Raw genomic sequence first — 24814 nt, 5'->3', positions numbered from 1 at the left:
AAATTTTAAATTTAATTCTATTTTTCTGGGGTGATGTTAAAAAAATGGTTGAATCATGTTTCTTTTGTGTAAAATTAACCATTCAAACGGGTAAAAAACATGAAAAATAAGAGAAAAACCATGCTTTTTGCTCTATCGAATGCCATGGGATTGTCTCTAATGTTCAACCGATTACCAAAATTTACCTAAAATTGTATTTTGGCCTTCCGATGAACATATTACAATTCTGGCCTATTCGCTGGAGACGAACAACATTATTTTTGGTCTTTTATGTTATTTTTCCATTTTAAAGGGTTTTTAGGCTATGAATATGATTTTTGAGTACAAATTTGAATTCCTCATCAAATTTTACACATAAAAACATGATTCAACCATTTTTTCAAAATCACCCCAGAAAAGTAGAATTAAATTTAATGTTTGAATATCCAACTTTGAGCCCCTATAAATCCATAAGGGATGGAGCTAGAGGGCTAAGATTTTTTGGATTTTCATTTTTCAATGTAATCTTTAAGAGTACATAGTAAGTTGAAATTGGATTTTTTGAGCTATCAACTCTTTTATGATATGACCCATATACATAAGACAAAACTATCACAATACCAACATCTAAATATGGCCTTTTAAAAATATTTTTTTTGGTAGATTTTGGGTTAAATGTCCATTTTTGTGGTAAATGTGGACTAAAAATATTAAGAGCAGAAATCCTCAAACTATAAAATTATTAAAGACAAACCCTTTTCCTCATTAAAAAATAAAAGGTATATCTCCCTAACGGGGGGGTTGGCGAGCGGAGCGAGCAGGGGGGCGCAGCCCCCCTAGTACGTATATATACATGTGATACGGAATCGTGAGCGGGGGCAGGTCGGCGATCTCCCTCTCGAGGCGCTCGAGCAGTCACGGCGATGTTTCGAGCTTACCATGTACGGATTTGCTGTACGCACGCTGATAAGTCGACGATTCGATTCCTGCGAGATGTTCGTCGATGGCGTCGCGTACATAATGTAGGCCGCTGGCTTGTGCTCCGTAAGAGATTTCACAGCTCCTTGACTTTGGCGGATTATAATCCGTATAAAGGCCTGTTTTTTTGTGTCGAGCGACCCGCGCGTGCCTCCGATGCAACGATGTATCCCGATCGTATGCGTTGCTGTATTACTGCAGCATCGAGCTTATTCGCAGCTATTTCTGCGTCACACACACGCGTGCATATAGCTATGACAGCAGCTGTCCGCGCCGGCCAAAGCAGTGCTCGGTTATGCGTGTGTTTGTGCATGGACGCGCGGCAACGATACATTATACGCGCATAGCTATATCGAGCTCTCTACAAGAGGCTTCTTCGGCTCTCCTTTCCTCGAGACATGATGCGCCGAGCTCTTCAAAGCACATTATACCTATAATATGTGTCGCAGCTCGTTTTTGTCTTTTTTCAACGCCACCTGTGCACGAGCTGGGCGCGCGCGCGCACATTATACTTTATACCTCGTTCGGGGATTATTGAAATTTTTCAGGCTTAATCGGACGACGATACCTCGGGTAGAGACAAATAATCCGATACCTGCACCTTATTATACGTATTATTCGAGCTTATGCGATGCGCGGCACGTAATGTTCATGATACGTAATATATAAGGGCGCTGCACTTGCCCAAGTGATTCTTTCTGCAGCGATTCAGTTTTCGAATCGCTAATTCGTGTTTTCGCCAAAGACTTGAGTAGTGGATCATAATAATGATAGAACTTTGAGGGCGACGAATTATTTTTGACTTTGATTGCGATCGAGACCACCATATTGACCAATAAACAACTATGTTTACACAAGGAAAACAAAAACAATTGCGAGCACATGTATGGATGCTCGAAATATTAATATGGGAGTGAAGTAAAGAAAAATTAAAAGTATATAACGCACTGATGAAAGGTATTGATAAGCCTTACAGCGTGGGGCTCGATCGTTGGCAGCGCAATACAGCGTATTATTATAGTTTTAGGCTTGTTTCAGGGCAAAAAGTCGACTCGAAGACTCGCGCACTTTTGCGGGGGGGCTCCCATTATAATTAGCTCGACGCTCGCGTATATATAACGCAAATGGAACGTCAGTTGCCCGAGATCCCTCGGCCAACGTATAATACAGCATATATATTCTTCAATTCAATCATCATTTAGGTGCGTCGATTAGAATTTCGCTCTACCATCTCTCTTTCTCTTTCTCTCTCATTTTCATATGTATGAATAACTGCGAGTATTACGCATATATAATTGCACGAGGTTTTATCAGGCCAGACTATCTGCGTAAAAATGTGCTATATGCTATATAGATGCGGTAGTGCTGCGCGTGGGTTCTCCTCAAGGGGGCGGCCTTCTCCCCTACACACGAGGCCAAGAGGGAGCATTAGCATACGCATATATACCGACCTACGTATTCTCTCGTGTATCTTGGCCAGTGGCACTAGTGACGCGCAGGCCTATATATACGTGTACCTTGGCTACCTATGTAGATACGCGCGTACCACCTCGTGGATCTATTGCGAGGGTATTCAGGCGGGCGCACGGCCAGGACGACTCCGTTATGTGTATCTGCATGCGGCAAATTTATATACGCACGTATATTCACACACACACACGTAGACGAAGTGGCGCTACACCAGCACACGGCTCGTCGTCTCGCTGCGGCTTCGTTTTATCCATAAGCCAACGGCTCACCATAGAAACGGCCCTGCCGCATACGCGTTCGGCGCGCGATTCGGCGATCCACTCCTGCACTGATCGACCTGTAAGGGCAAAACGACAAATATTATATTGCGGCCATGATGTTATTCTGTAAACGAATTTATGATGTCTCGGCCTCATTTTTTACCAACTCTGAAAATGTGTACTTGGGTAATCCTTTTTCACGCCAATTTAATCCGTTTGTTTTCTCGAAATCAAAATAAAAAATTTCGATTCTATTTTTCGAGAGAACTTTCGAATAAGTTTGAATAAAATTTATTATAAATTTATTATAAAAAAGTCATGCAACTCTACATTTTAGGGTTCGGTCAATAAAAATTAAAGATGTTGCTTCAACTTTGACTTAAAAGCATTAGCAAATTAAAAAAGTTTCCTATGCGTGACCATTTAAATCTGTTAGGATATATAAGTCATTTTGATCATATAGATAACATGTAATAAAATTGAGTTTTTAACGAATCATGGCTTGGTTTCAACTCCTACCACTAGATGTCCACTATGAAACCCACATGAGGTCGACTTTGGATTTTTGTATAAAACTGAGATCTGAATCACAAAAAATTATGAATTCATTTGTAGTATTTTTGTGGGCTTTCGAACTACGAGAAAGTTTTAGGCACACGAAGCGCTTTCGATAGGGTTAATATACGTCGTATCGGCCGTGCACATTGTGTACATTACAGGAGCTGTGCAGGTGACTCGGTGCCGGTGGCGCGTATCGGTAAACATTTCGTATAGCAGCTCGAGTAAAGACGAATCTGCGCTTGGCCAGGCGCTTGGCGGCCTTTCACGCTATGCATATGCGGCTCTATATCGATCGGAAGTAATCGTCCTGCGACTTTGATGGATAGGCACTCGGCGCTGCCGGCTGGACTGGCCAAGCCAAAAGTAATGCAGCTTGGAAAATTGCAAGGCTGCACCAGAGCCGCGCCAACGGGCCGACCGCTCGGCAGTTATTATTGTACATACATTTCGAAACGCCTCGTCCTCGGACAAGGTAAGAGATCGATATTATGCAACGTAGTACGTTGTATTCGTGTAGAGCCGGCCAAGGAGTCGTTAGATCAGCAGCAACAGACACTCGAGTCGACTCGCGAATCGCCGGCGAGCCTCCTTTACGTACGTGTGCATTGTGGTGTCTGTATACCGCAGTTGGTCGCATGCGTCGATCGTATTATCGGGCGTAGGTGCGTCTTCCGACGGAAAGACGACGATTCGGTTCCCAGGCGAGCGCGCGATCGGGCCCACGACCAGGGCCGATACGATTCGCGTGACAACGAGCGACGCGGATAACCGAAAATCTCTCGTGGCTCAATCGTCGCGTCGCGCGGAAGTCAGTCACCGAGTCACGCACGAATGTGCTACCACTGTACATCCTCGACTCGTTCGAGCTTCTCCTTCGGCGCAGCGAGAGAGAAGAGGAGAGAAAGAGAGGAGGAATCGGCACGTCCGCAGCGTCGAGCTGCCTATGAAACGAAGCGTACGTTGACGTGAGCCGATGCGACCAGTGAGCGGGCGAGCGATTCATCGACTCCTTCGACGATGACATTTGATATCCGACTCTCTCGCTATAGTTTGCTCGATCCTTCTTCTCTCTCTCTCTCTCTCTCTCCCTCTCTTTCTCGTGAATGCAGCCGGCCGAGGGCTCGGGCCCAAAGTACACACTCGTAAATAACAATTAGCCTCGGCGAGCACGGCACAGCTTGGCAGAGAGAGAGAGAGAGAGAGAGAGAGAGAGAGAGAGAAAATCGGCGATCTTGCGGCGCTAACTAAGCGACGGCGGCTCGACGGCACAACTGCAGATCGAGAGGATTAATAGCCGGACCACAGCGTTTTTTCATCTCTCGTTAGCTCGAACGTGCGCACATAAGCTTATTTAATATTTTATTCACATTTATATTATTATACGTAGTCGGGAATATCGGAGACGCGAGGCCAAAATGAATTTTTCGATTCATTGTTGGCGCGATCGAGCTCACGGAGCAAAAATAATGGAGCTCGATTTATTCTAGTTAGCACGTGTGCGAGTCGAGAGAGCAGCCAAGTAACCCAAGCATATGTATATGCGCTCGTATACAAATTGCGCCTCCATCTCCGTATACTTATGTACACCTATAAATAACAGCTTTCACTCTCTTGGGCCGCGCAAATAATTAGCTCGTATCCATGCACGCATACACTCGAGAGCTCGTGCGTCCGTGTGCGTACATGTACACGTAGTACGCACCGGCTCGAGATGTAGACCCACAAATGTATACACGTTGTAATAAACATATTATACGCATTGGAATCGGCAGCGACAGCAGCTGATATCGAAATTAGTGTATGCCTCACATGCAGATTTGTATCGCGTATACGTCCGACAGGATTGGGGCGTGCCCCGTGCCCAGAGCCGCCGCGCAATTATTATTATATTATCGACAGATCTGTATATGTATGCACGCAGTCGCTCTCGCGGCAGCGGCTCACCCCGCACAAACTCGCTCTATCATCAATATTCGCACCGCTGCCACAAGCACCTTCGTCCTAGCATAGGTAATCCTTAGAAATTCATTAGGCCGCGTACGCGGTCTCTTTAATTTGATTAAATTATTTCCTTTTTTTTTTTACTTTTTGACTCTACACACAATTGGTTAATTGATTTGTTACGGGTGCTCGCGCGACGAGCGATACGCAGCGAGTGTGCAGGCGTCGATCAATCAAGCTCGGTGATGAATCGCGTCGATGTATCAGCCTCGATGTATATACGTGCTCTGGCTCGCGACTCGTGTACAACACATACACAGGCGTGAAAATTGATTCATGACTCGGCGCTCTTCGCTCTATAGAGACGCGTGCCGCTTGATTAATCCCTCAACGATCCCGCACCTCGTCCGCGGCAAAACTCGACGTTCTCTCTCTCTCTCTCTCTCTCGCTTACTCGTGACGGCGTATTTATGTATACGCTCGGCCGCGCATAAAGCTATTAGTTATGAATCGTAATCGCTCAATTAGGAGCTCGGCGCCTGCATCTCTCTTCCTCCCTCTTTCTTTCTCTCTTTCACTCTTCTGCGGCTGCGAAGCTATTCTTTATGACTATTTGCGCAGCGAGCTGTCCCGAAGATCGCCTCGGCGCGGTGAATATTGTAGGTCATTCGCTCTTCCTCTCCCGTGTGATATGGCTCTTGGGCGGCAATCTCGAGCCGTACCTACTCCAGCCCGAGCGCCCGAAGGCTTATCGGCGGCCCGAGTCATTATATTTGCTTAGCCGCGCGCGATTGTTAGGATTTATTAGCCACGGCGCGTCTTTGAAGTGCGCCCGACTCGGCTCTCTCCTTGCGCCCTCTTCTCTTCCTCTTCTTGCGGCACAATCGAGTACTCGAGCGATCGCATTGTGCCGCGGATAAAGTCGTTTCAGCTCGAATCAAATGCGCAGGCAGTATCTGCGTTACTTTTACACACGTTTGAGAAGGATAATTCGGCGGACGGGGCGCGGATGAAAATTAGCCTCGTATGCACACTACTTGGGCGTAAACGCTCCGTATGTATACACTCGCTGTAATCGTGTAATATATAAATATACGCGTGTGCTTTCACGCGTGACTGGCCCGGAGTGACACTTCCTCTTTGCTTTCGGCTGGTCGGGCCACCTGCTCTCTCTCTCTCTCTCTCGCTGCACAAAATTTCCCCCTCGCGCGCCGCCAGTATAAAATGTATACGGTCTATTGCTCGCGAGCGCGCGGCTGCAGAGACTCTCTCATTAAGAATGCAGTGCGATCGAACTGCCCCATGGCACAAATGGCTGGGCACGATTATCTTCGTTGCAACTCGAGAAAATTATTCCAACGATCGTTTCTTCGGCCAATTATTGCGGGGACTTGATTTTTTTCTCTTATATTCAATTTTAATTAATACATTTTAGAATATATGAGTTAGAAACAAACGTTTCACGTTGAATAATGGATCGTTTTAATACCGATTTTGATTGTTGTTACAGTGGCGATGCACAAGGACAAGGACGAAAACGCGCATCACGACTCGCACTACCGGGCTCGAGAACTGGCCGCTCTCGCAGCCTACGATCACCAGCATCTAGACGGTGAAATGTTCCTCCAGGTACGTACGACAAAATATCATCGGCTACACATGATACATTTGGGTTTATCCCTCGGCGAACGTGGACCGAAGATCGGCATTATACATCTCAATCTCGAGGATGAAAAAGCCGCGAATACGGGGGGCTCCGGGGGAGGCCGTGTTGCATGGCCGTTATTCATCGTTGCCCCGCATAAATAACTCGCCAGCCAATAACGCGCCGATACGTGTATATTAATGCGTGTAATATCACAAGTGGCCCTAGCCAGGTTACACGCGAGTGGATCGCTCGACTGCCGCTGCATATAATGAGCGATAAATCGGTATATATGTGCGAGAGCTCGAGCAAAGATCCTCGGGTAAAAGGTCGTGCGAGGTGTTCTCCGAGCTGTGTACTCTGCGCGCGATCATCGGAGCTCGCTCGAGTGTGCAGTAAGAAGAGAGAGAGAGTAAACGCGCACCGATTAATGGCGCCACGACATGCGAGGCCCATTCATTGAAAAGCTCGACGCGAGACCCGAGTAATTGCCAAGAAAAGTCGCGCGCGCCGACCGAGATCGAGTCCTACGTGTCTTCGTAGCTCTCAACTCTTTATTTTTCTGTCTGTCGTCGAGCCGTGCTGCGCACCAACTGCTGCTGAAAACGTGTATTTATCACGCTTAGCGCAGGTTGGAAAAAAATGGCTAAATTTAATCATCCGACGCAGCAGTCAGAAATCGCTAGCATATAATGACTTTACGATGCAAGGATACTTAACTTTCGGCGGGAAATTTTGGAAGATTGGTATAGTGGGGCTTATTACAGAAGCGGCCGAGCGTCGGTGGCTCGCGCAATAAACTCGATGCGCTGCGCTCGACGGGTGCAGTTGTTGGTCCCGATGCGCTCGCAGCTCTAGCTGTTCTTTCTCTTGCTCCGTCGAATTGTTTTGTTGCTGCTCTCGCGATGTATTCGTGTGTGGATCGCGTATATATAAAAGTATATTACGAGTTGGCAGCTAGTGTATATGGCAGCTTTGTTTCGCGCGTCCGAGATCGTGCATATATAAAGTAAGAGAGAGAGAGAATACTTGTTGCTTGAGAGTAGTTGCTCGCATGTCCAAGCTTTAGGGCTCGAGCGAGCAACAAAACACACATCTATGCACGCCAATCTAGTGTGGCAGCAGCAGCAGCAACAGTAGCTGTGTGTGTAAGTGCACCATTAATTTCAGTCGCGAGCGCGTGTGTCGCGTATTACCTTCCGTACATGCATGCGCTGTATATATAGAGATATTCGCAACACAAGTGCGATGTAGTGACTCTATTATTGAGCTCTGCAGACGTTCGAGACAGCAGCAGTGTAAGAGGCCGCGGATCGAGATGCTGCTGTCGTTGAGCAGGCTGATATATATAGTTGCCCGTTGAATATTCAACGCTCATCGCGATTGTCGCTCGAGCTTCGACACCTTCTCTCGAGTATATGTATCTGTGCGAGGGTCCGTTCGCCTCGTGCTGCATCGAGCTCGTGTATAGACGGCGATGCACAAGTTCATTGTGGTGCGCCACTGCCGGGGCTGTTAATGCTGTACTGCCGTTAGCTGCTAGTGCTGTTCTCTGTGGCTATGCAAAAGTCCTCGTCCGCAACAGCCAGCCATAGCGTATACTCTAAAAACAAGCGCTGGCCTAGGCTGTACGAATTCAGAGCCGCAGTACGTGTAGCAGTACTTACGTGTGAAACGCGTGCGTGTGTGTAGACGGCCAGTTCGCTGCAGTCCCTCTCGGCGTCGGCCTGCGCGGCTGTATTGATCGGGCGGCGTCGCGCTACCTTGGCTACGACGAGCCTGCCGTGCGCCGCAGCCATGGCTAGGATTAGCCGATATATATATCTGCTCGCGCCTACCTACGTACAATCGGACGCACGTATAATGCTACTACTGTATGCTAAGGTTGCCTCGTTCGACGGGGGGCCAAAGGGTATAAACGCGTCGATACGTAAGCCGAAGAAGGGAAAGCTCGGGCGGAGGGGGCGGCCAGCGCTACCGAAAGCTAAGCTGCCCTGCTCTGCTGCTGCTGCTATGTGGTCAGCAAGCAGCTAGCACGCCGCAAGTGGCCCAGAGTCAAGGTGAGCCTTTGGCGAGCATTTGGCCATCGTGGCTGCCTACACACACGCGAGTCGACTCGATAACGTTACGTAAGCCTAAAAAGGACGATCGAATGAGTTGCGCGAGCAGAGTCGAGTCCTGCGGCTCGTATATATGTTGGAGCTGGCACGCGACGCGATCTCAAAGATCCACTGACCCCACGAAACAAGTATTATTCATACGATATACGAGCTTTAGTGAGCTTACAGCTTTTTTGCCCCAATACTACCATATGTCCAAATGCCAAATGTTAATTCAGAGTATACATGTTGATAAAGTACGTTTGAATTTCAGGCACTCAACGGCTTCCTACTCATACTGAGCTGCGACGGCGAGGTGTTTTTCGCCACTCACAGCATCGAGAGTTACCTCGGCTTCCATCAGGTACGTAAAAAAAGTTGCTCATCTCCTCGATCTTTTTCCTCCTTCGAAGCTACTGTGTGCTCTAGGCATCGATACTTGACACTGCTTTCTTTGCCATGTGCACACACCCATACGTACAGGTATAGAGTACAGGCATTGTTATAATCGCTCGCATCGAAAGAGCTGCAACGGATCGCGTGTGTGGCGCTCGAGTACCATATAGCATGTATAAGAGAGTGTACAGTGTACCTCGCAAACGAGACTCGCGTGAGAGATCGAGAGCACGTGCTTCGGCTGATCAGCTGACTAAATGTACTCGCGTACGTGCTGCTGCCGTTGACTGCACGCAGCATAAGCAGTGCCAACGCGAGCCGTGTTTACGCTTTGCGTACCTACGACGCTCCCGATTGAAAAGCAAAAAGGCCACTCCGATTCGCGCCGATCCCGCCGTGCGCCCGCGACTCTACGGATCCCGATCTGCGTACAAAGATGCGCGGCGATCGAGACCCCGAGGCTCCGGCTATGAATCTTTCTCACCTTTCAACTTGTTTCTCTCCCTCCCTTCGTCTCTCATAATTCTGGCGAGTAATTGAGAGCTCAGCATCTCCCCCTCGAGACGCGCGAGCAGAGCCGAGCTTTTCACTGGCGCGCTGCACTCGATTAATTATTATTGCCTTCGCCGCGGCCATTCGTGTATATAATACAAATGTTATATGTGTGCTGCTGCTGCCGCTGCTGCTGCAGTAAGTTTATGCCGTAGCAGCTTTTAATTTTCGTTCGCGGGGCCACTTTCATCGCACCGCCTGTTGCAAATTAGCCGGGCGCTTATTACGAGCAGCCGAAGCGAGCGGTCGATTAATTGAAAATATCCTCCAAGGATTATTGTTGTTGTAATCAGGCTTACACGATGTTATGGATGTTTGTGGCGCTCGGCGCGCAACAATATCGGCATAACGACGCGCAGTGTGAGAAAATCCTTGGGCGCACTTGATTCGCGCGTTCGTCTTTCGACCAAAAAACAAGAGCATTAGCTGTTTGTACTCGTGTTTCGGTAGCTGCAATGCATGTACTTGTAGTTTGCTCACTTGGATCGAGAAAGAGAAAGAGAGAGAGAGAGGGAGAAAAGAGACAGCGAGAAGTCTCGAGCAGATTGATAAAAATCACGTTAAAAGTCACGAAAGCCCTCGTTACAGAAGCAGCCACTCGTATAGCTGTTATTTTGCCCACGACGACGACGACGACGACGACTCAAGACGATTCTGTTCTCACTTGATTCAGCCGGTTCGCGAGAGCTTGCACTGCCTGCAAAACAGAGTCTCTCTTTTTACGCGATAGATCGGACCCGGCTTAAAGTAAGAGTAAGCGAGAGAGAGACGCGACACCGAGCGTGCGAACGTTGCCTCTAGTCGTGGGAAGAAGAAGAATAGCCGATCTGGCCTCGCAACTCGCTCATTTATATACTTGTGGCCTGCTGCTGCTGCTGTTGCTCGGTATTCGAGAGAGTATAAGCCTCATACAAGGTATACATACACACGGCACGGCGAGTGCATCTCGCGACGTTTTTACACTTTCCCGACGACCCGCTCGCGCGATCCGTCCCAATGCAGCAGCCCGAGGCAGCGAGTCGAAGAAAAAAACATTATATGGGAGCGCTCGTGTGCCGCCCGCAGCAGCAAGCGATATATTTTCTCTCTCAAATAAATACACTTTCTTTCTTTTTTCTTTCTTCTTGACAATGAGTCGAGGTGTCATCGCGCGACGCTGCACTGCGCACGTCTTTATTATGCATACATATATACTTATATGGCTCTTATATACGAGCTAATACAAGTTGTCTGGGGTGCCGGGCGCGAGCGCATGAGAGATACAGATATGCATAGTGAGTAACTGCTTGTCAAGCGAGTCACAAGCCGAGCACTCGCCTTTACACAGAGAGAGAGCAGACAGGCTTATACCTTAATAGAGTCGGTCCGCAAAGTCAATATTGTAGAGAAGAAGTGCAGTAGCTGCACCGTAGGCCCGTATATAATATATAATAGATCGTGATGGGCGTCGCGCACTCGCTTCTCTGCGCCTTCTTTTTCTTCGTCCTCTTCCTTCTTTCCTACCGTGCCCGTAGCTTCGTACAGGTACGTATGTTTTTTGCTCCTTCTTTGCTCGCCTCGCGCGGCTCATCCTCTCTTTCCTCTCTTTCAGCTTTTATGTATGCTGCAACCTATGCTACCCGCACGGACGTACTTTCCGTGATTTCTCGGTAATCGGACTATGGGCAATCACCCTCTTACTCTGTATATACTGCACGAGCACACTCGGCTCGCTCAACGTAATATACGTAGTATATAAACGTAGCCTACCTATAGTGATTGTTCAATGTGTGTGTGTGTGTGTATTATACATAGCTATCCTACTCCCGACGTAATGCAACTCTTTAAAAATGCATTAACCATTCGACATGAATTGCTATGGTCCGTGTAAGTGTCCGAGTGTACGTGTGTGCATGCTCACCCCTGCGCGAGCCAACGAGCTGCAGAGCTCGTACGTGTATAGTGTCCAAGCTGCTGCTTTCCTATGCCGCCGTCGCTTATGTGTACATTTACATAGATATGTACCCCTATACGTACACAACTTGACTTACACACACACACGCACCAACACATGCATGTAGACGTATAATACGTTAACTTTACGTACACATTATATGGAATTCGACTCGTAGACAGTATACACTCACTGCGCCGTTTATGAGCTGCTTCGATTTTATTACCTTATTATAGACTCGGCTGTTATTTCTCTGCGTGTCCATAGCCTGCACCCGCCCTTTTATGTGCAGCTCATACACAAACGCATACAGCTCGAGCTGTCCTTTTACCGTATAATTCATAAACTGCACTTTGCCAGTGTATCGACCAACTGTCAAAGTCTCCAAAAATTATATCATCTTGTTGAACTGATATTGCCAATCGATGCTATTTTTATTTATATTTTCTTTACTAATTTTTCATTTAAAGATTTTTAATAGTCATCATAACGTGCACTGACGTTTTTTTAAATAACGATAAACTTAATGCAGATAAGCTACATTGATTTATCGGTGTATTCAATGACTCCATGCTCGATCGTTTATATGAACAAATCATCAAGTTTCAACTAACTTTGTCATTAGTTCGATCGTGTTTTACTTGTTCGTTATTTTATAATTTAATAGATATGTTCATTTTTAAATTACGACTTTGGCTAAAAATTATATGTCTCAGCACCTGTACGTTCGTGTCGTTACATTAACTTTTTTCATTATTCATTCGTTCAATCTTAATGGTATTCGTTAAAAATCATCACTAGATTTCTCGTGCCTCTTCGTTCTTGCTAAAACGACGAGTGAGAGTACAATTTGATTTTCGAATTTTCTTTCCCAAATCTCCACCACGCTACCAGCGGATACTTTTCATTGAACCAGTAAAGCGTCAAAAGGAAGTAGTTCCAAAACGATCGTACGATTATTCCGACGAGAGGTAATCCTGAAGATAAAAGAGATCCTTCAAGTTAGCCATAAAAAAACTCACGATAAGTTTGGATTACCTATTAGATAGAAAATTATATTTCGGTAGAAAACATTGATCCAGCTCCATAAGCCCAAAGACTTTGTATCTGAAACAAATGGAAAAATTGTAAGCATTTAAAATTTGCAGATCGGTTGAAAAGCTTACATTTGTCGTTATTCAATTTGTAAAACAGAGTTAGAAACGCATCGACGTCGAGCATGGGGTCGATGCTCTTCAAACCATCTAACGCCGCCTTGGTCAAGAGCAAAAAGCTCGGCTCGGGCGCTTGCAGGCACTTCTTGTAAACGTCGTCGCGTATGATCCTGCACAGCTGCGTGGTCTCCTTCTCGTTGCCTCGGCACAGATTCAATCTATAATGTAAAATCCATGCATCGTTAAATTCTCGAGTCGTCTTGGAAAATTGAAATTGATTTTATGAATTATTTAATCGTACTCGTCCGGTATACCGAGCAGATGTCCGGTGACGCGCCAAAAGTGATTGAACGCCTCGCGGTCCTCACGGCCATCGGTCAGAGACAGGTCGCCGGGCGACAGCAGCACGTAACCGAGGAATCCGAATTGCGTGAGCACCATGTCGTAGTGTGTGATGCCCTGGTCTTTCCTGTTCCGCAGTCTGGCCGAGGTCGTCGAGTGCTTCCACCGGATAGTGTTGAGCGATTTGTAAAATCTGCAAGCAGCCGATCATCGCTTTTATTATATCTTATTTTACACGATTCGAATATGTATATATTGTGGATCTCTTACTTGGACTTGGGATCGAGAACGTCGCAGCGATGCATGTAGTGGACGTGAAGAAGCGTTTGGAAGTATCGGCGAAAAGCCGTGCACGGCGTGGAGCTTTGATTCGTGAACGTTAAGACCTGCGCGCAAAAAAAGTTTCAAGTCAATTCGATTACAGACGCGCGCGTAAACGATCATTATTGTCTCTCTCTCTCTCTCTCTCTTTCTCTCCTTACCTTGGCTATCGTAGGCGCTAAAAAAACCGCGATGAGTCCGACCGAGTAGGCCGTGATCACGCCCAGCACGTTTTTACTGTAATAATCCTGTCCCCTGCATATAAGGAAGATAATATGATACGAAAATTATACGAGAGAAGCAGCCAATGAAAGTATAAAAAAATATATCATGATCGTGCTTGCGCGCTGCTTACCGTTTGAAAAGCTTTGAAAAGCCAGGCCGGCAGATGATCGATTCCGATTCTGGAGGCGTCCGAATCGATGCATCCTTTGCTCGTAAAAATCGCCTTGAAATGATCCTCTACGGTGTCCGCTTGCGCTGTTTGTCGATGATTAATAAAATATAACAATTGTCAATGTTGGTGCATAGAGTTGTATCATTATAGAAGTGCGTGCAGCGCTCGTGCTCGCTCTCTCACAAAAACACAGTCTAGCGTACATTAAAAAGTCCTTTCTCGCTTATCTAATTCATGTATATGGTGCATTATTTCAAAAGCGTGATATGACGTCTTGCTATCGTAGCTATTAGAAAACTTAATAAAAATGAAAACTAAGACGGTAGAACCTTTCATTTTACCGAATTCTACCTTCCGCAACTATAAAATTTCTATAAATTACGAACAAATTGATTTGCCAGTCGGATAAACATGCAAAATGTGCTGGCCTCAGTGACCTGTCCTGAACTCAGAATCGATTGTTTTCACTCATTAAACACATTTTTACAAATATCCAGCAATATTGTGGTACATTGGCCCTATTCTAGACATTCTAAATAAAGTTTTTTTACGTCACACGTCATCTGAAATAGTCTAAAAACCATTGTACATAAGTAACAAATGTGTCCTTAAATTATATGAAATTTTACATCATTTCAATTATAGGGCCAGTAAACGTGCTAGACAGTCATTCTATTTATATGACTATATCTATCTATATGATCTAACTATATGAAGGTCATCTTTCAGAACTAAGGTACTCGATTTTTACCCGTAGAATATTCAAATCTTAATTGCAGCTTCGCTATAATAATAGTTGCACACGAAAATCGTACTAGTAAAATAAAATGCCCCTCCGTGATCGACGAATTTTGGAACTAGCACTTTTTGTTTTAGACTCGGGTGGCATGAAAACGTCCATTTTTACAAACAATTTTTGTGGGTAATCGAAAAAAAAATTTCAACTTTGTTGTCGTAAAATTTGATAAAAGTGCGATTTGTCTCCTCCGTGACAAAATTTCATGTTTGGAACATGAAAATAAACGGATTAAATGATGACCGATAAAAAGTAAATATTCCATAAAAAAACAAAGAATCGAGTGTCAGAAACTAGGGGGGTCCAGAAAAATTAAACTCAAAATAGAAAAAAGTAAGTTTTTCGGTTTTTCCAATATTGTCCATTTTACACACTCCAAATATCACACTTTTGAAATAATGGACCATAAATACAAGACTCACCGCGGTCGATTTCCGATTTTTTCTCCTCCATCCTCGACGGTGCGTGTACGTCTTCGACACTCTCACTGCTTGTACTGTGTACCTTTATTTACTTCAATTGGCTCGCTATCGTTTAGAACCAAACAATGCTGCGCTTCATTTATATAGTCGAACGAAGCATGCAGAGTACAAGACCGGTTTTCCTGCCGCGCACAGCCAACGAATCGTAGTAGTAGTATAGTAGCAGTAGAGCGTCAGTTTATAAAATAACGCGAGCGAGAAGCGATATCGAAAAATGTATAATATATACACTGAGAAAAATATTCAGTTACAGTTACTCATTTCTGCGAGTAGAAGTTACTAGCGCCTCCGTTCGCAAACGTTACCGACTCATTAGTAGTTTTTACTAATATTTTGGTAACGCTGCTTTGACGTGCACGCCAACACCGTCATACGCAACCTATGTATAGATAGGTATAGATTATGCTATAATAGTAAAAGTTAATATTAACGGATGTTTTTGTGCAGCAATTCCTCTTCAATAATAATTTCAGAATTTGAAAGGGAAATTAGACACTTAACATAAAGTATAATTTGATTATACCAATATGACAGACGCTCGATAGGCAAAATCACGCTACGGCGATGTTTAATTTGCCGTATCATGTAAAAAAAATGCCCTATATTTACGACATATTTCTATAATATTCTTGAAAGTATTGGGATAATTGTTTTATGTTTATAAAAATATATAAATCTTTCCAGACGTCCGAAAAAAATGATTGAAAATAAGACGTTTCAATGAATGTTTTTGTCTCATTCAATCGAGGAAAGTCTGTTATGAATTTTCGAAAATGGAAATTATTGCATCATAACATTAATCAAAAAGGTCTAAGGAAAGCGTGTATAAAGTTTTAAATCTAATGGGTTATTCAAATAAAAGTTACAAACAAATAACCCAAGGCCGCTCGAGATTTGAGATTACGGGTTTGAATGAAACGCATGTTAACGCTTTGGTTTTTCAAATAACTTTTGTTTAAAGAAGCGAAACGTCTTTAAACTTTATACACGTCTTGCAATACTTTTTCAATAAATATAAGTATTATTGAAAATTTTATTTAAATAAAAAATTTTTACTAATGAATTGAATTCAGTGCTATAACATAAAAATCACAACCAAGTTATCTTAGTATTTCCGAAAATTGTGTATGTTCACATAATATTATAATGAAAAAATAATTCAAGAGCTTTATTCATAAAAAACGACAGAGAGGAAATTGTTATTAATGGAATTAAACTATTAGCCATTGAAAAGAAAGAAATGATTAAGTAATATTTTTCCGATGCGTTAAGTATAAAATTGAAAAAAATACGATTTGTATTAATTTTCAGTAAAACTTAAAATGCACAATCAGAAAGAAATTTTTTAATTGAAAAAAAAAGGCAAAAGTTTAGCAGAGCGTGGTTTCGATCCACGGACCTCTGGGTTATGGGCCCAGCACGCTTCCACTGCGCCACTCTGCTTATGACTTCAGTGCTCCAAAACGTCCTACATGAATGTGCGGTGATGCGCAGCTTTCCCCCTCTCCGCCTATATGCGTCATCGGTAGACGAGCAACGCGCTTCCAAAAATAACTCTCGCATCTCTTCTCCTCTGTTCTCTCGACTACTCTCAAATGTTGGATATTTTATAAATATATTAATTGTTGGTTTGTCTACAGTCGGACATTGTACACCAGAGCGTGTACGAGCTGGTGCACAGCGAGGACCGCGAGGAGCTGCAGCGCCAGCTGATGTGGAACTCGTTCCTGCCGGCCGACAGCTCGAACATGCCGCTGCACGAGGCTCTGGCACCCCAACAGGCGCATCTGCTCGAGCGCAGCTTCACCGTACGCTTCAGATGTCTCCTTGACAACACATCGGGCTTCCTCGTAAGTATTTACTTTACAATATAAACATCCAGTGTTACATGATTCAGGACTTTGCGTGCTTCCCCGTTTAAATGCCAATTTAGCCGATATATTTCACCCCAAAGTACAAAAATGTTGCGTAAAAGGGTATGTATGAGCTAGCTCAATGACGGTCGCCTCGGATCGGAATATTATTCAAATGCGCGGGTGCAAAAAGTAGCGAGACGCACACATTTGCTTATTACCTTTCGCGCGCCGTAGGGAATTCAAAGTACGCCGCCTCTGCTACGCACACCTATATACATACAGTAAAAGTACGCAGCAGAAAGCATAATAATTAATAGTTGCTGAGGACATCAGCGGACGAGCAGAGCCAACGTCATTATTCTCTTGGGCCATAATTACTTTTTCGCGCCCCTTTCCTGCCTATACACGAAGCGGCCGTGCATTTTACCTTTTTACCTTGCCCTCGACGATCCCATCTTTTTCGTTTTAACTCTCTGCCACTGTACTCGTGTGCGAACGCGCGGGTGACAAAAAATGTCTCTAGCGCTGCATTTTTTCGCGACGTTTCATTGTGCCCCAACTCGAGATTTTCTTTCCTCTATCGACGGCTCGCGCGTCATCGAATCCCATAGCCCATAACGCACGCTTGTTTCCACTGGAAGCAGATTAATTAACGAAAAACGTAACTTAGGTGTAGAGCTTATATAATACTACATAATGTAGCAGCGAGAAAACGACAGAAGTGAAACTTGGTAAAAAAATTGCAGACTTAATTAGAACTCTTGTGTCGGTGTCAGCTTGAGAGGCGCGAGCAGAACACAAATCTCGAGCAAGTGTCAGAAATACAGGAGCCGACTCTTAATTATTCGCACCCGCTAGCAGAAACAAAGACGACCCTTACCGGCTTCTATGTTTGTACTGGTAATCGAGCCGCTCGACGAACCGAAAAAAATGCCAGAGTCGTAAAAGCGAAGAAGAAAATCGCGCGCCGCAGCGAGGCAAAAAGTCGAACGTTTATGAAAATTAAAGCGTAATCGTAAAAGTACGGCTGATATTCGCTTACGGTAGCAGTGCAGCGTAGTAAAACGATTGTCGGGCTCCCTTTTGCGCGCTAATGACGCGAGGATGAGCGTTTTTTTATCGTGCGCTGCACCAGCTCACAAGTGCTAAACAACAAGTGTGCGCTATATGCTACATATATTTATTAATGTTCGCAGCGACTCGACATAAGAGGCCGGGTGAAGGTGTTGCACGGCCAGAACCGCAAAACCGAGGAGCCGCCGCTGGCGCTGTTTGCCCTGTGCACGCCGTTCGGGCCGCCGTCGCTGCTCGAGGTGCCCCAGAAGGAGGTCATGTTCAAGAGCAAGCACAAGCTCGACCTCGGCCTCGTCTCCATGGACCAGCGCGGCAAGATGCTACTCGGCTACAGCGACTCCGAGCTGGCCAATCTCGGCGGCTACGACCTCGTGCACTTTGACGATCTCGCCTACGTCGCCAGCGCCCATCAAGAGCGTGAGTTGACTCGCACTCCTGTACTTATTTATAACCGACTCAAAAGATACTAATTTTTTAATTTTACTTCCGTTTGTGTGTGGCTGTTGCAGTGCTGAAAACAGGAGCTTCCGGCATGATAGCCTACAGGTACCAAACGAAAGACGGCGGTTGGCAATGGTTGCAGACGAGCTCGCGCCTCGTTTACAAAAACTCCAAGCCTGACTTTGTCATCAGTACGCATAGGCCGCTCATGTGAGTACACGAGACATTTTCAATTCTTGGCTTGACATATTACCAGACTGACTTTTTCACCCAATCTTCTCGATTTTCTCAATAGGGAAGAGGAGGGCAGAGATCTGCTGGGCAAGAGAACGATGGACTTCAAGGTCAGCTACCTGGACGCGGGACTGACCAACAGCTACTTCTCGGACAGCGACAATTTGTCCGCGAGCGGGACCAACATCAGCACGTCGCAGATCAGCAGTCAACCGGCTCAGCAAGCGAGTCCACAGCAGCAACAGCAGCAGTCGCCACAGCCACCGACGCAGAGGGTCAATCGACGTTACAAGACCCAGCTGAGGGACTTCCTATCGACTTGTCGGAGTAAACGAAACAGTAAAAATGGTGAGACCGTAATCGTACGGAATCATAAAAATCAGAGAGATCGAAGAGAAACTTTGCTAACGATCGCGATACGATTCACAGCCCAAAACGCCACTAATCAGCAGACGGCCCAACTATCGCCCTTGTCTCCGGTCGGTACGCCAACGGCGCCAGGCCTCGGGGTCGCCCCGGTCGACTACTTGGCGCCCGACGGCGGAGCAGCCGCAGCGGCGGTCGTGGCGGCCTACGGAGGCCTCAACAGCGTGTACCCCGCGGCGGCGGCCAGTTACGCGCCCGCAGCGGCCAGCGTCGCCGACCCAGCCCTGGCTTCGTACCTCGGCCCGGCGGCCACCTATCACCATCAGGGCCTCTACGACAATCGGTATCTGGGCGCCGCGGAAAACATCTTCCAGTACCGACCGCTGGGCTCGTTCTATCCGGACTATCACGCGACGGCCGGCGCCAGCGCCTACAACGGCTTCGTCGACGTGGGCGGACTGCCGCCGACCTACGAGAGCCACCAGCAGCTCGGCACGTCCGCTGGTCCCGACTCGCCAAAGTTCGCCTACGGCGATTCGCGCTACGGCGTCGAGCCGAGCCTCGCGGTCGTCAGGGCCGGCAGCAGACACTCGCTCGAGGCGGCCTCGGCGTCCTCCAACTCGGCTGGCAGCTCGCCGGCGACCCATCACCCCAACGGCCTCGTGGGCTTGGCCCTAAAGCCGGAGGAGGTGAAGCACGAGCCGTACGGCGAAGCACCCCGACAGACGGTGCTGATGTGGGGCGCTCCACCGACGACACCCAACCGATCGTCGTCGTCGCCACCGCCAGCCCCGTCGGCGGTGGCCGTGACGCGCAGCAACGGCAACTACAGTCCTCCAGTGAGCAGTGGCTCGCACCTCGAGCTGAGGCTGGGCTCGTCCTCGGCCAGCCGCAGCGACCCCCTGAAAAGTCTTCAAGAGATGAACGCCATCAACGGCGACTCCAAGTGGAAACGTACCTCGCCGAACTGCGAGCCGAGTCCTCCTCGCAAAGGACTACATCTGCAGCAGCAGCAGCAGCAGCAGCACCAACAGCAGCAGCAGCAGCAACAGACGCATCAGGCGCAACAGCAACACTACCCGGTGGTGACTTCGACGCATTACTCGGGCTACGGACTGTCTCCTCATCAACAGCAAGCCCAACAGCATCAGCAGCAACAGCACCAGGGACAGCAGCCGGGAGGGCACTTGTCGAGCGAGCCGGGGCCCGAGGTATGGCAAGGAGTGCAACAACACCACTACCAGTACTATCCCTACCATCATCACCACCACGCTCATTCACCAACCGCACCAACACCACGGCACGCCTCCCAGTGAGTGTGTCACTGTTTTTAATTAATCTATAATATTTATCTGCTTTATCTTTCTTTCTTCTACAACTGAGGCTGCTTTCTTCTATCGATTAATCGACACAAAAAGTGCATAAAAAAGACGTAGCATGCACGATTTTTTTCAATGCCTCTAAAGGCTCTTTCGCGGAAACACACATTAACTTGTTAGCTCTTACGATGTTTGCCGCACGCCTCTATTACTTCTGGATTTTTGACGTTGTCTCTATATTCTTTTTGTTCAAGTGCGAGCACTTTTTTGAATTTATAAGGCCAATTGGCTATACTGCGATTAGTAACGCACATCCATTTATGGCGAATAGACCTGTGTGATAGGTGAGCACGATGTCTTGATGTCGCAGCAGCACCACCAGCACCACGTCGTCGTCGTCGTTGGCAACGGAGCAGGCACTGCTCACGCTGCCGTTGATGCCAGCTCGCTTCAATCCCGGCCAAGCAACGGACCACCCGAGCACCATCCACAGCGCCAGCAACAGCAACGTCGACAGCTCTTACTCGATCAGCAGCAGCAGCAGCAACAGCAGCTTGGCTCGGCCGCGTCCTTCTGTCTCACGGACGTCAAATCAATCGCAGGCAGTCCTCTCCTCTCCATCTCCGAGGTGACCAACACCCTGCTCAATCAGTAGGGGGGCTTCGCACGCTTCTAATGTGCCCCCCTCTGCAGATAATGCATCTTTCCAAATTTAAGTCCAGGTACTGAAACGCTACCGTTCTTGTTTTACCAATTTCTTCGAGCAAAAAATCATCGTAATTTTTTTACAGATATTTTTATTTTCAACAGATAAGACAAGCAGCTCACTAGAATAATTCACGAGTTCTCCGACAAATTACATCGGTTGCGGCTGTGCTCCGATTGATTTTTTCTCTTAGAGAATCCAGAATATTTTCTTCCTCTACAATTATATACAAGTAATATACAATTGTATACGTGTGAAAATATAGTCTTATGAAGCTGCTGCATTATACAATCCGCGCGTCAGTCGACCAAACCGAGCGATAGTTTTCCTCTGATCTATGTACCGATTATATACTTTGATCTTTCGTATGAAAATTTGTTGTACAATATATTAATTATTTCTTAAACGCGACAATTAATGATCAATGTACACATTCTGTGATATGTGCTAGCTAATTATTTTTCTATTTTCAATCGACGACCCCTCCTGCAAGAACGAGAAACGTCAAAGGTTTGGGTTCGATCGACGATAATAGAAACACGTGTATATTTTTTCGAATAACAAAATCAAGTGCAAATAGCGCGTTGTTTCTCAGGAGCAAAAAATGTAAGAAGAAATGCACCACACGCAAGTCTTGCCAGTTACTTTGACGATGAGAATATATCATATACATCGACGTGAATACGAAAATTGTGTTGCATTATTGTCAGTACTTAATTAGATCGTCGCGATCATGGGTATCGAGAGAAACGTCGAACTGAAGATATTATAACCGATCAATCCAGTCGTTGTTAGCCAAGCTAGATAGGGACACTTCCACGGAGACATAATAATATTATGAAAAATAAATTCATGTTCAAGCAGCCACTCGTATTATGCTAAGAAGAGTTTACATTGCTATTGCGCGCGCGTGTGCCTCGTCAATTCGACGATAATGCCGTTGATGAGACAAGACGCGAAAAATAGTCGATGATGAATTAAAAACTGTAAAATATATGCAATCACTAGCCGATTTTTAGCTATTCGATTTAATGTCTTATACGTACATTTTGTATTCTTCGTGAGAATGACATTTGTTAACTTATATTATATAAATGTAAGTAATGTGTGAGCAGACATCCTCGATTTCTCAATAGAACATTTTCGATCCAATAAGTGTGTATATTTTCTTCTTTGAATTATTTATAAACATGAACGTATAATTTGCGAACAAAGTATATTATATAGTTTATTACACTGTAAGCGTATAGTGCAGAGATATGTTAAAAGTTATGCATGTATAAAAAGCTCAGCAAGCCTAATGTATTATTATATGATAGAAACTCTAACGATAAGTACTCAAATCTAGTCCTCACATGTATCGACGCGAATTAAATGGTTTATTAGATTAATCCGTCATTACAATCGTACACGTTTACTGCTGGTCGAAAATTCGAGGTTCATCCTAAAGTGTACTAAGAAAAACTAATGTCTATGAAATTGGGTTATTGACAATGTAAATTTGTAGACGGCGCAACTCGAAAAAAAAGTTATTTGTTCCATTTAATACGTAGATAAACTTGAATTTTTAACTCGCAGTGTCTGCGTTACATAATATATTTATTAATATTTATGTATAAATTAGATTTTAATTACTTTAAAAGTATGAATGGGAAATTAAAAAAAGGAAATCAACGGCTTTTTATACAATTAGAAGAAAGTGAATTCAAAGTGCTTGAACTGTGATAATATGATCGCTCGTTTGCGCATAAAGTTTAAAACTTATATGAATACATAAGCGCACGCCTACATCCCGAATCGATCCATTATACTTGTCACAAATAACTTTTTGCATAATGCATGCGTAATACTTGATGTTTTGCGATTTTCAATCACTTCTTCCGATGATATTTATCTCCATTTTTATAGTAGTATATTCAGAATAGACTTCCTAACGTGTGACTTTGCAATGAGTTTTCCATTTCTCAAGATCTTTTGGGATCTCAGCTGGAACGTGCACTAATTGAGCCGACATTCGATCAAAAGTGCCGCAAACGTTTGTTCATCAGCAGCTATCAATAGAAATTCCCTCCTTGAAAAAATTATTCACATGAATTCGGGATTGTCCGGTTAAAGAGAAAAAAAGTTTCGCGGCAAACGAGATCGTTTTCACAGTTGCAGCGCGAGCTCGATAATTCCATATACAGAGAAATCATCCTTCATCATATGAAGCAAATAAAATATAAATATAGAAAACCACAGAATCGTCTGTATGTGGAATAAAATATATCTATGTTCACTCTTGTGTACGCGTATTCGCGTCTGCAATATAAATTGCAGCAGAGCAATGATATGTCCCTCTAATTTTTTTTCAAATTCTCCACTCCAATAAACTAGAAATGTGCAATTGTATATGCGATTATCGATTGAGCCAGTATTTGCTAAATGTTCACAATAATCACTACATCTGACAATTATTCCTCCTATTTGTCGCTCCAACTTTCTACAGCATTCCCTATGCTCCTATGCTATATACTCTACACTTATTAATTCCTCTGATTATACTATACATAGAATGAAAACATAATAAATGTGAAAGAATATAGCGATCTGATTGTTCATCAAAGAAAAAAACCATGAACGATAAAAGTTCGAAACTTCATGTCGCATATGAACTGGCCAAATCGTCGTAAAATTGAAAACTGAACTTTTCTTCGTTTCGTCATTCTAAGCAAATCGTACTTTCTATAAATTTAAAAAAATGAACGCTAAATGTCAAATTTAAATTTTACCTACTGCTAATTCTACGATTTAAAAAATTCACATTCTTGTGTCATTCGCTCTTCCTGAACGAAAGAACATTTTTAATGAATGTATCAAATGTTTATATAACTGCAATAAATTATGCTAGAATTTATCATAATCCATTGAGTCATAAATCTCTCATTTTCATTCCTTTTTTATTCCTATCTAAATAAAAACAAATTGAAATTGAAAATAATTTGTAATTTAAGTCAGTTTCTATAAATAATATATGACACCTTTTAATTTTTTATCGTGAAATTGTATAATTATTGAATAATATGTAACCACTGACGTGAGCAAGATGTGAAAAAACACATACACCAAAAATTAAAATCTAATTAGAATTTAGATAATCTAAATTTATAGTTTTATTTCCTGAAATAAAAGAAAACTACGTAATTTACGTATATGCTAAAATTGAAAAAAATTAAGAATTATTAACAAATTCATAGGTATTCCTTTTCAGCGAACAGGATAACATAAAAAATTCAAGTTTTAGGTTTATGTGTCGCGAATTTGCATGATTTTTCCTCGCGCAGTAACAACTAATAAATTCGTGTGCGAAATAACTTAAGGATCATAAATGGGAAGGTACAAAAGCACTAGATCTGTAAGAAAATCTATTCGTATCTACTTTAGTACTGGTTAAAAAATTGGGGCGATGGAGGCACGCTTAATGACAGCACTGCTCAACAGCTCAACTCGGGATTTTACAGCTAGCGCCATCT

General features: G+C 44.6%; 1 protein-coding gene and 1 non-coding gene across 7 annotated transcripts; one reads left to right on the top strand and one right to left on the bottom strand.

The window, feature by feature from the left end:
• Nucleotides 1-6704: 6704 nt before the first annotated feature.
• LOC106648718 (DNA N6-methyl adenine demethylase) lies at nucleotides 6705-22874 on the top strand. 6 transcript variants are annotated; one of them, XM_023458970.1, is made up of 9 exons: nucleotides 6705-6818; nucleotides 9208-9297; nucleotides 16947-17156; nucleotides 18359-18653; nucleotides 18746-18887; nucleotides 18973-19259; nucleotides 19341-20488; nucleotides 20970-21318; nucleotides 21407-22874. In XM_023458970.1, the coding sequence occupies exons 1-8, from the start codon at nucleotides 6705-6707 to the stop codon at nucleotides 21249-21251; spliced, it is 2568 nt and encodes an 855-aa protein (XP_023314738.1). In that variant the 3' UTR covers nucleotides 21252-21318; nucleotides 21407-22874. The 6 variants fall into 6 exon arrangements, with proteins under 6 accessions (XP_023314738.1, XP_023314737.1, XP_023314736.1 ...); XM_023458969.1 differs by having other exon boundaries at nucleotides 20967-21318; XM_023458968.1 differs by having other exon boundaries at nucleotides 20928-21318.
• On the bottom strand, nucleotides 16678-16749 carry Trnam-cau. The gene has a single exon. It is a non-coding gene; the product is annotated as a tRNA-Met (tRNA).
• Nucleotides 22875-24814: the final 1940 nt, after the last annotated feature.

This window comes from Trichogramma pretiosum, unplaced genomic scaffold, assembly GCF_000599845.2.
Source record: "Trichogramma pretiosum strain Unisexual culture from Peru unplaced genomic scaffold, Tpre_2.0 scaffold37, whole genome shotgun sequence".
In the NCBI taxonomy this organism is placed as follows: domain Eukaryota; kingdom Metazoa; phylum Arthropoda; class Insecta; order Hymenoptera; family Trichogrammatidae; genus Trichogramma; species Trichogramma pretiosum.
Note: the sequence above shows the minus strand (reverse complement) of the source record. Positions and strands in the feature narration are given on the sequence as shown.

Coding starts and splice junctions, on each gene's coding strand:
- LOC106648718 (XM_023458967.1), top strand. CDS start 6,705: ATGCACAAGGACAAGGACGAAAACGCGCATCACGACTCGCACTACCGG. Junction 6,819..9,207: donor ACGGTGAAATGTTCCTCCAG/GTACGTACGACA, acceptor TTTGAATTTCAG/GCACTCAACGGCTTCCTACT. Junction 18,888..18,972: donor AGTACGCATAGGCCGCTCAT/GTGAGTACACGA, acceptor TTTTCTCAATAG/GGAAGAGGAGGGCAGAGATC.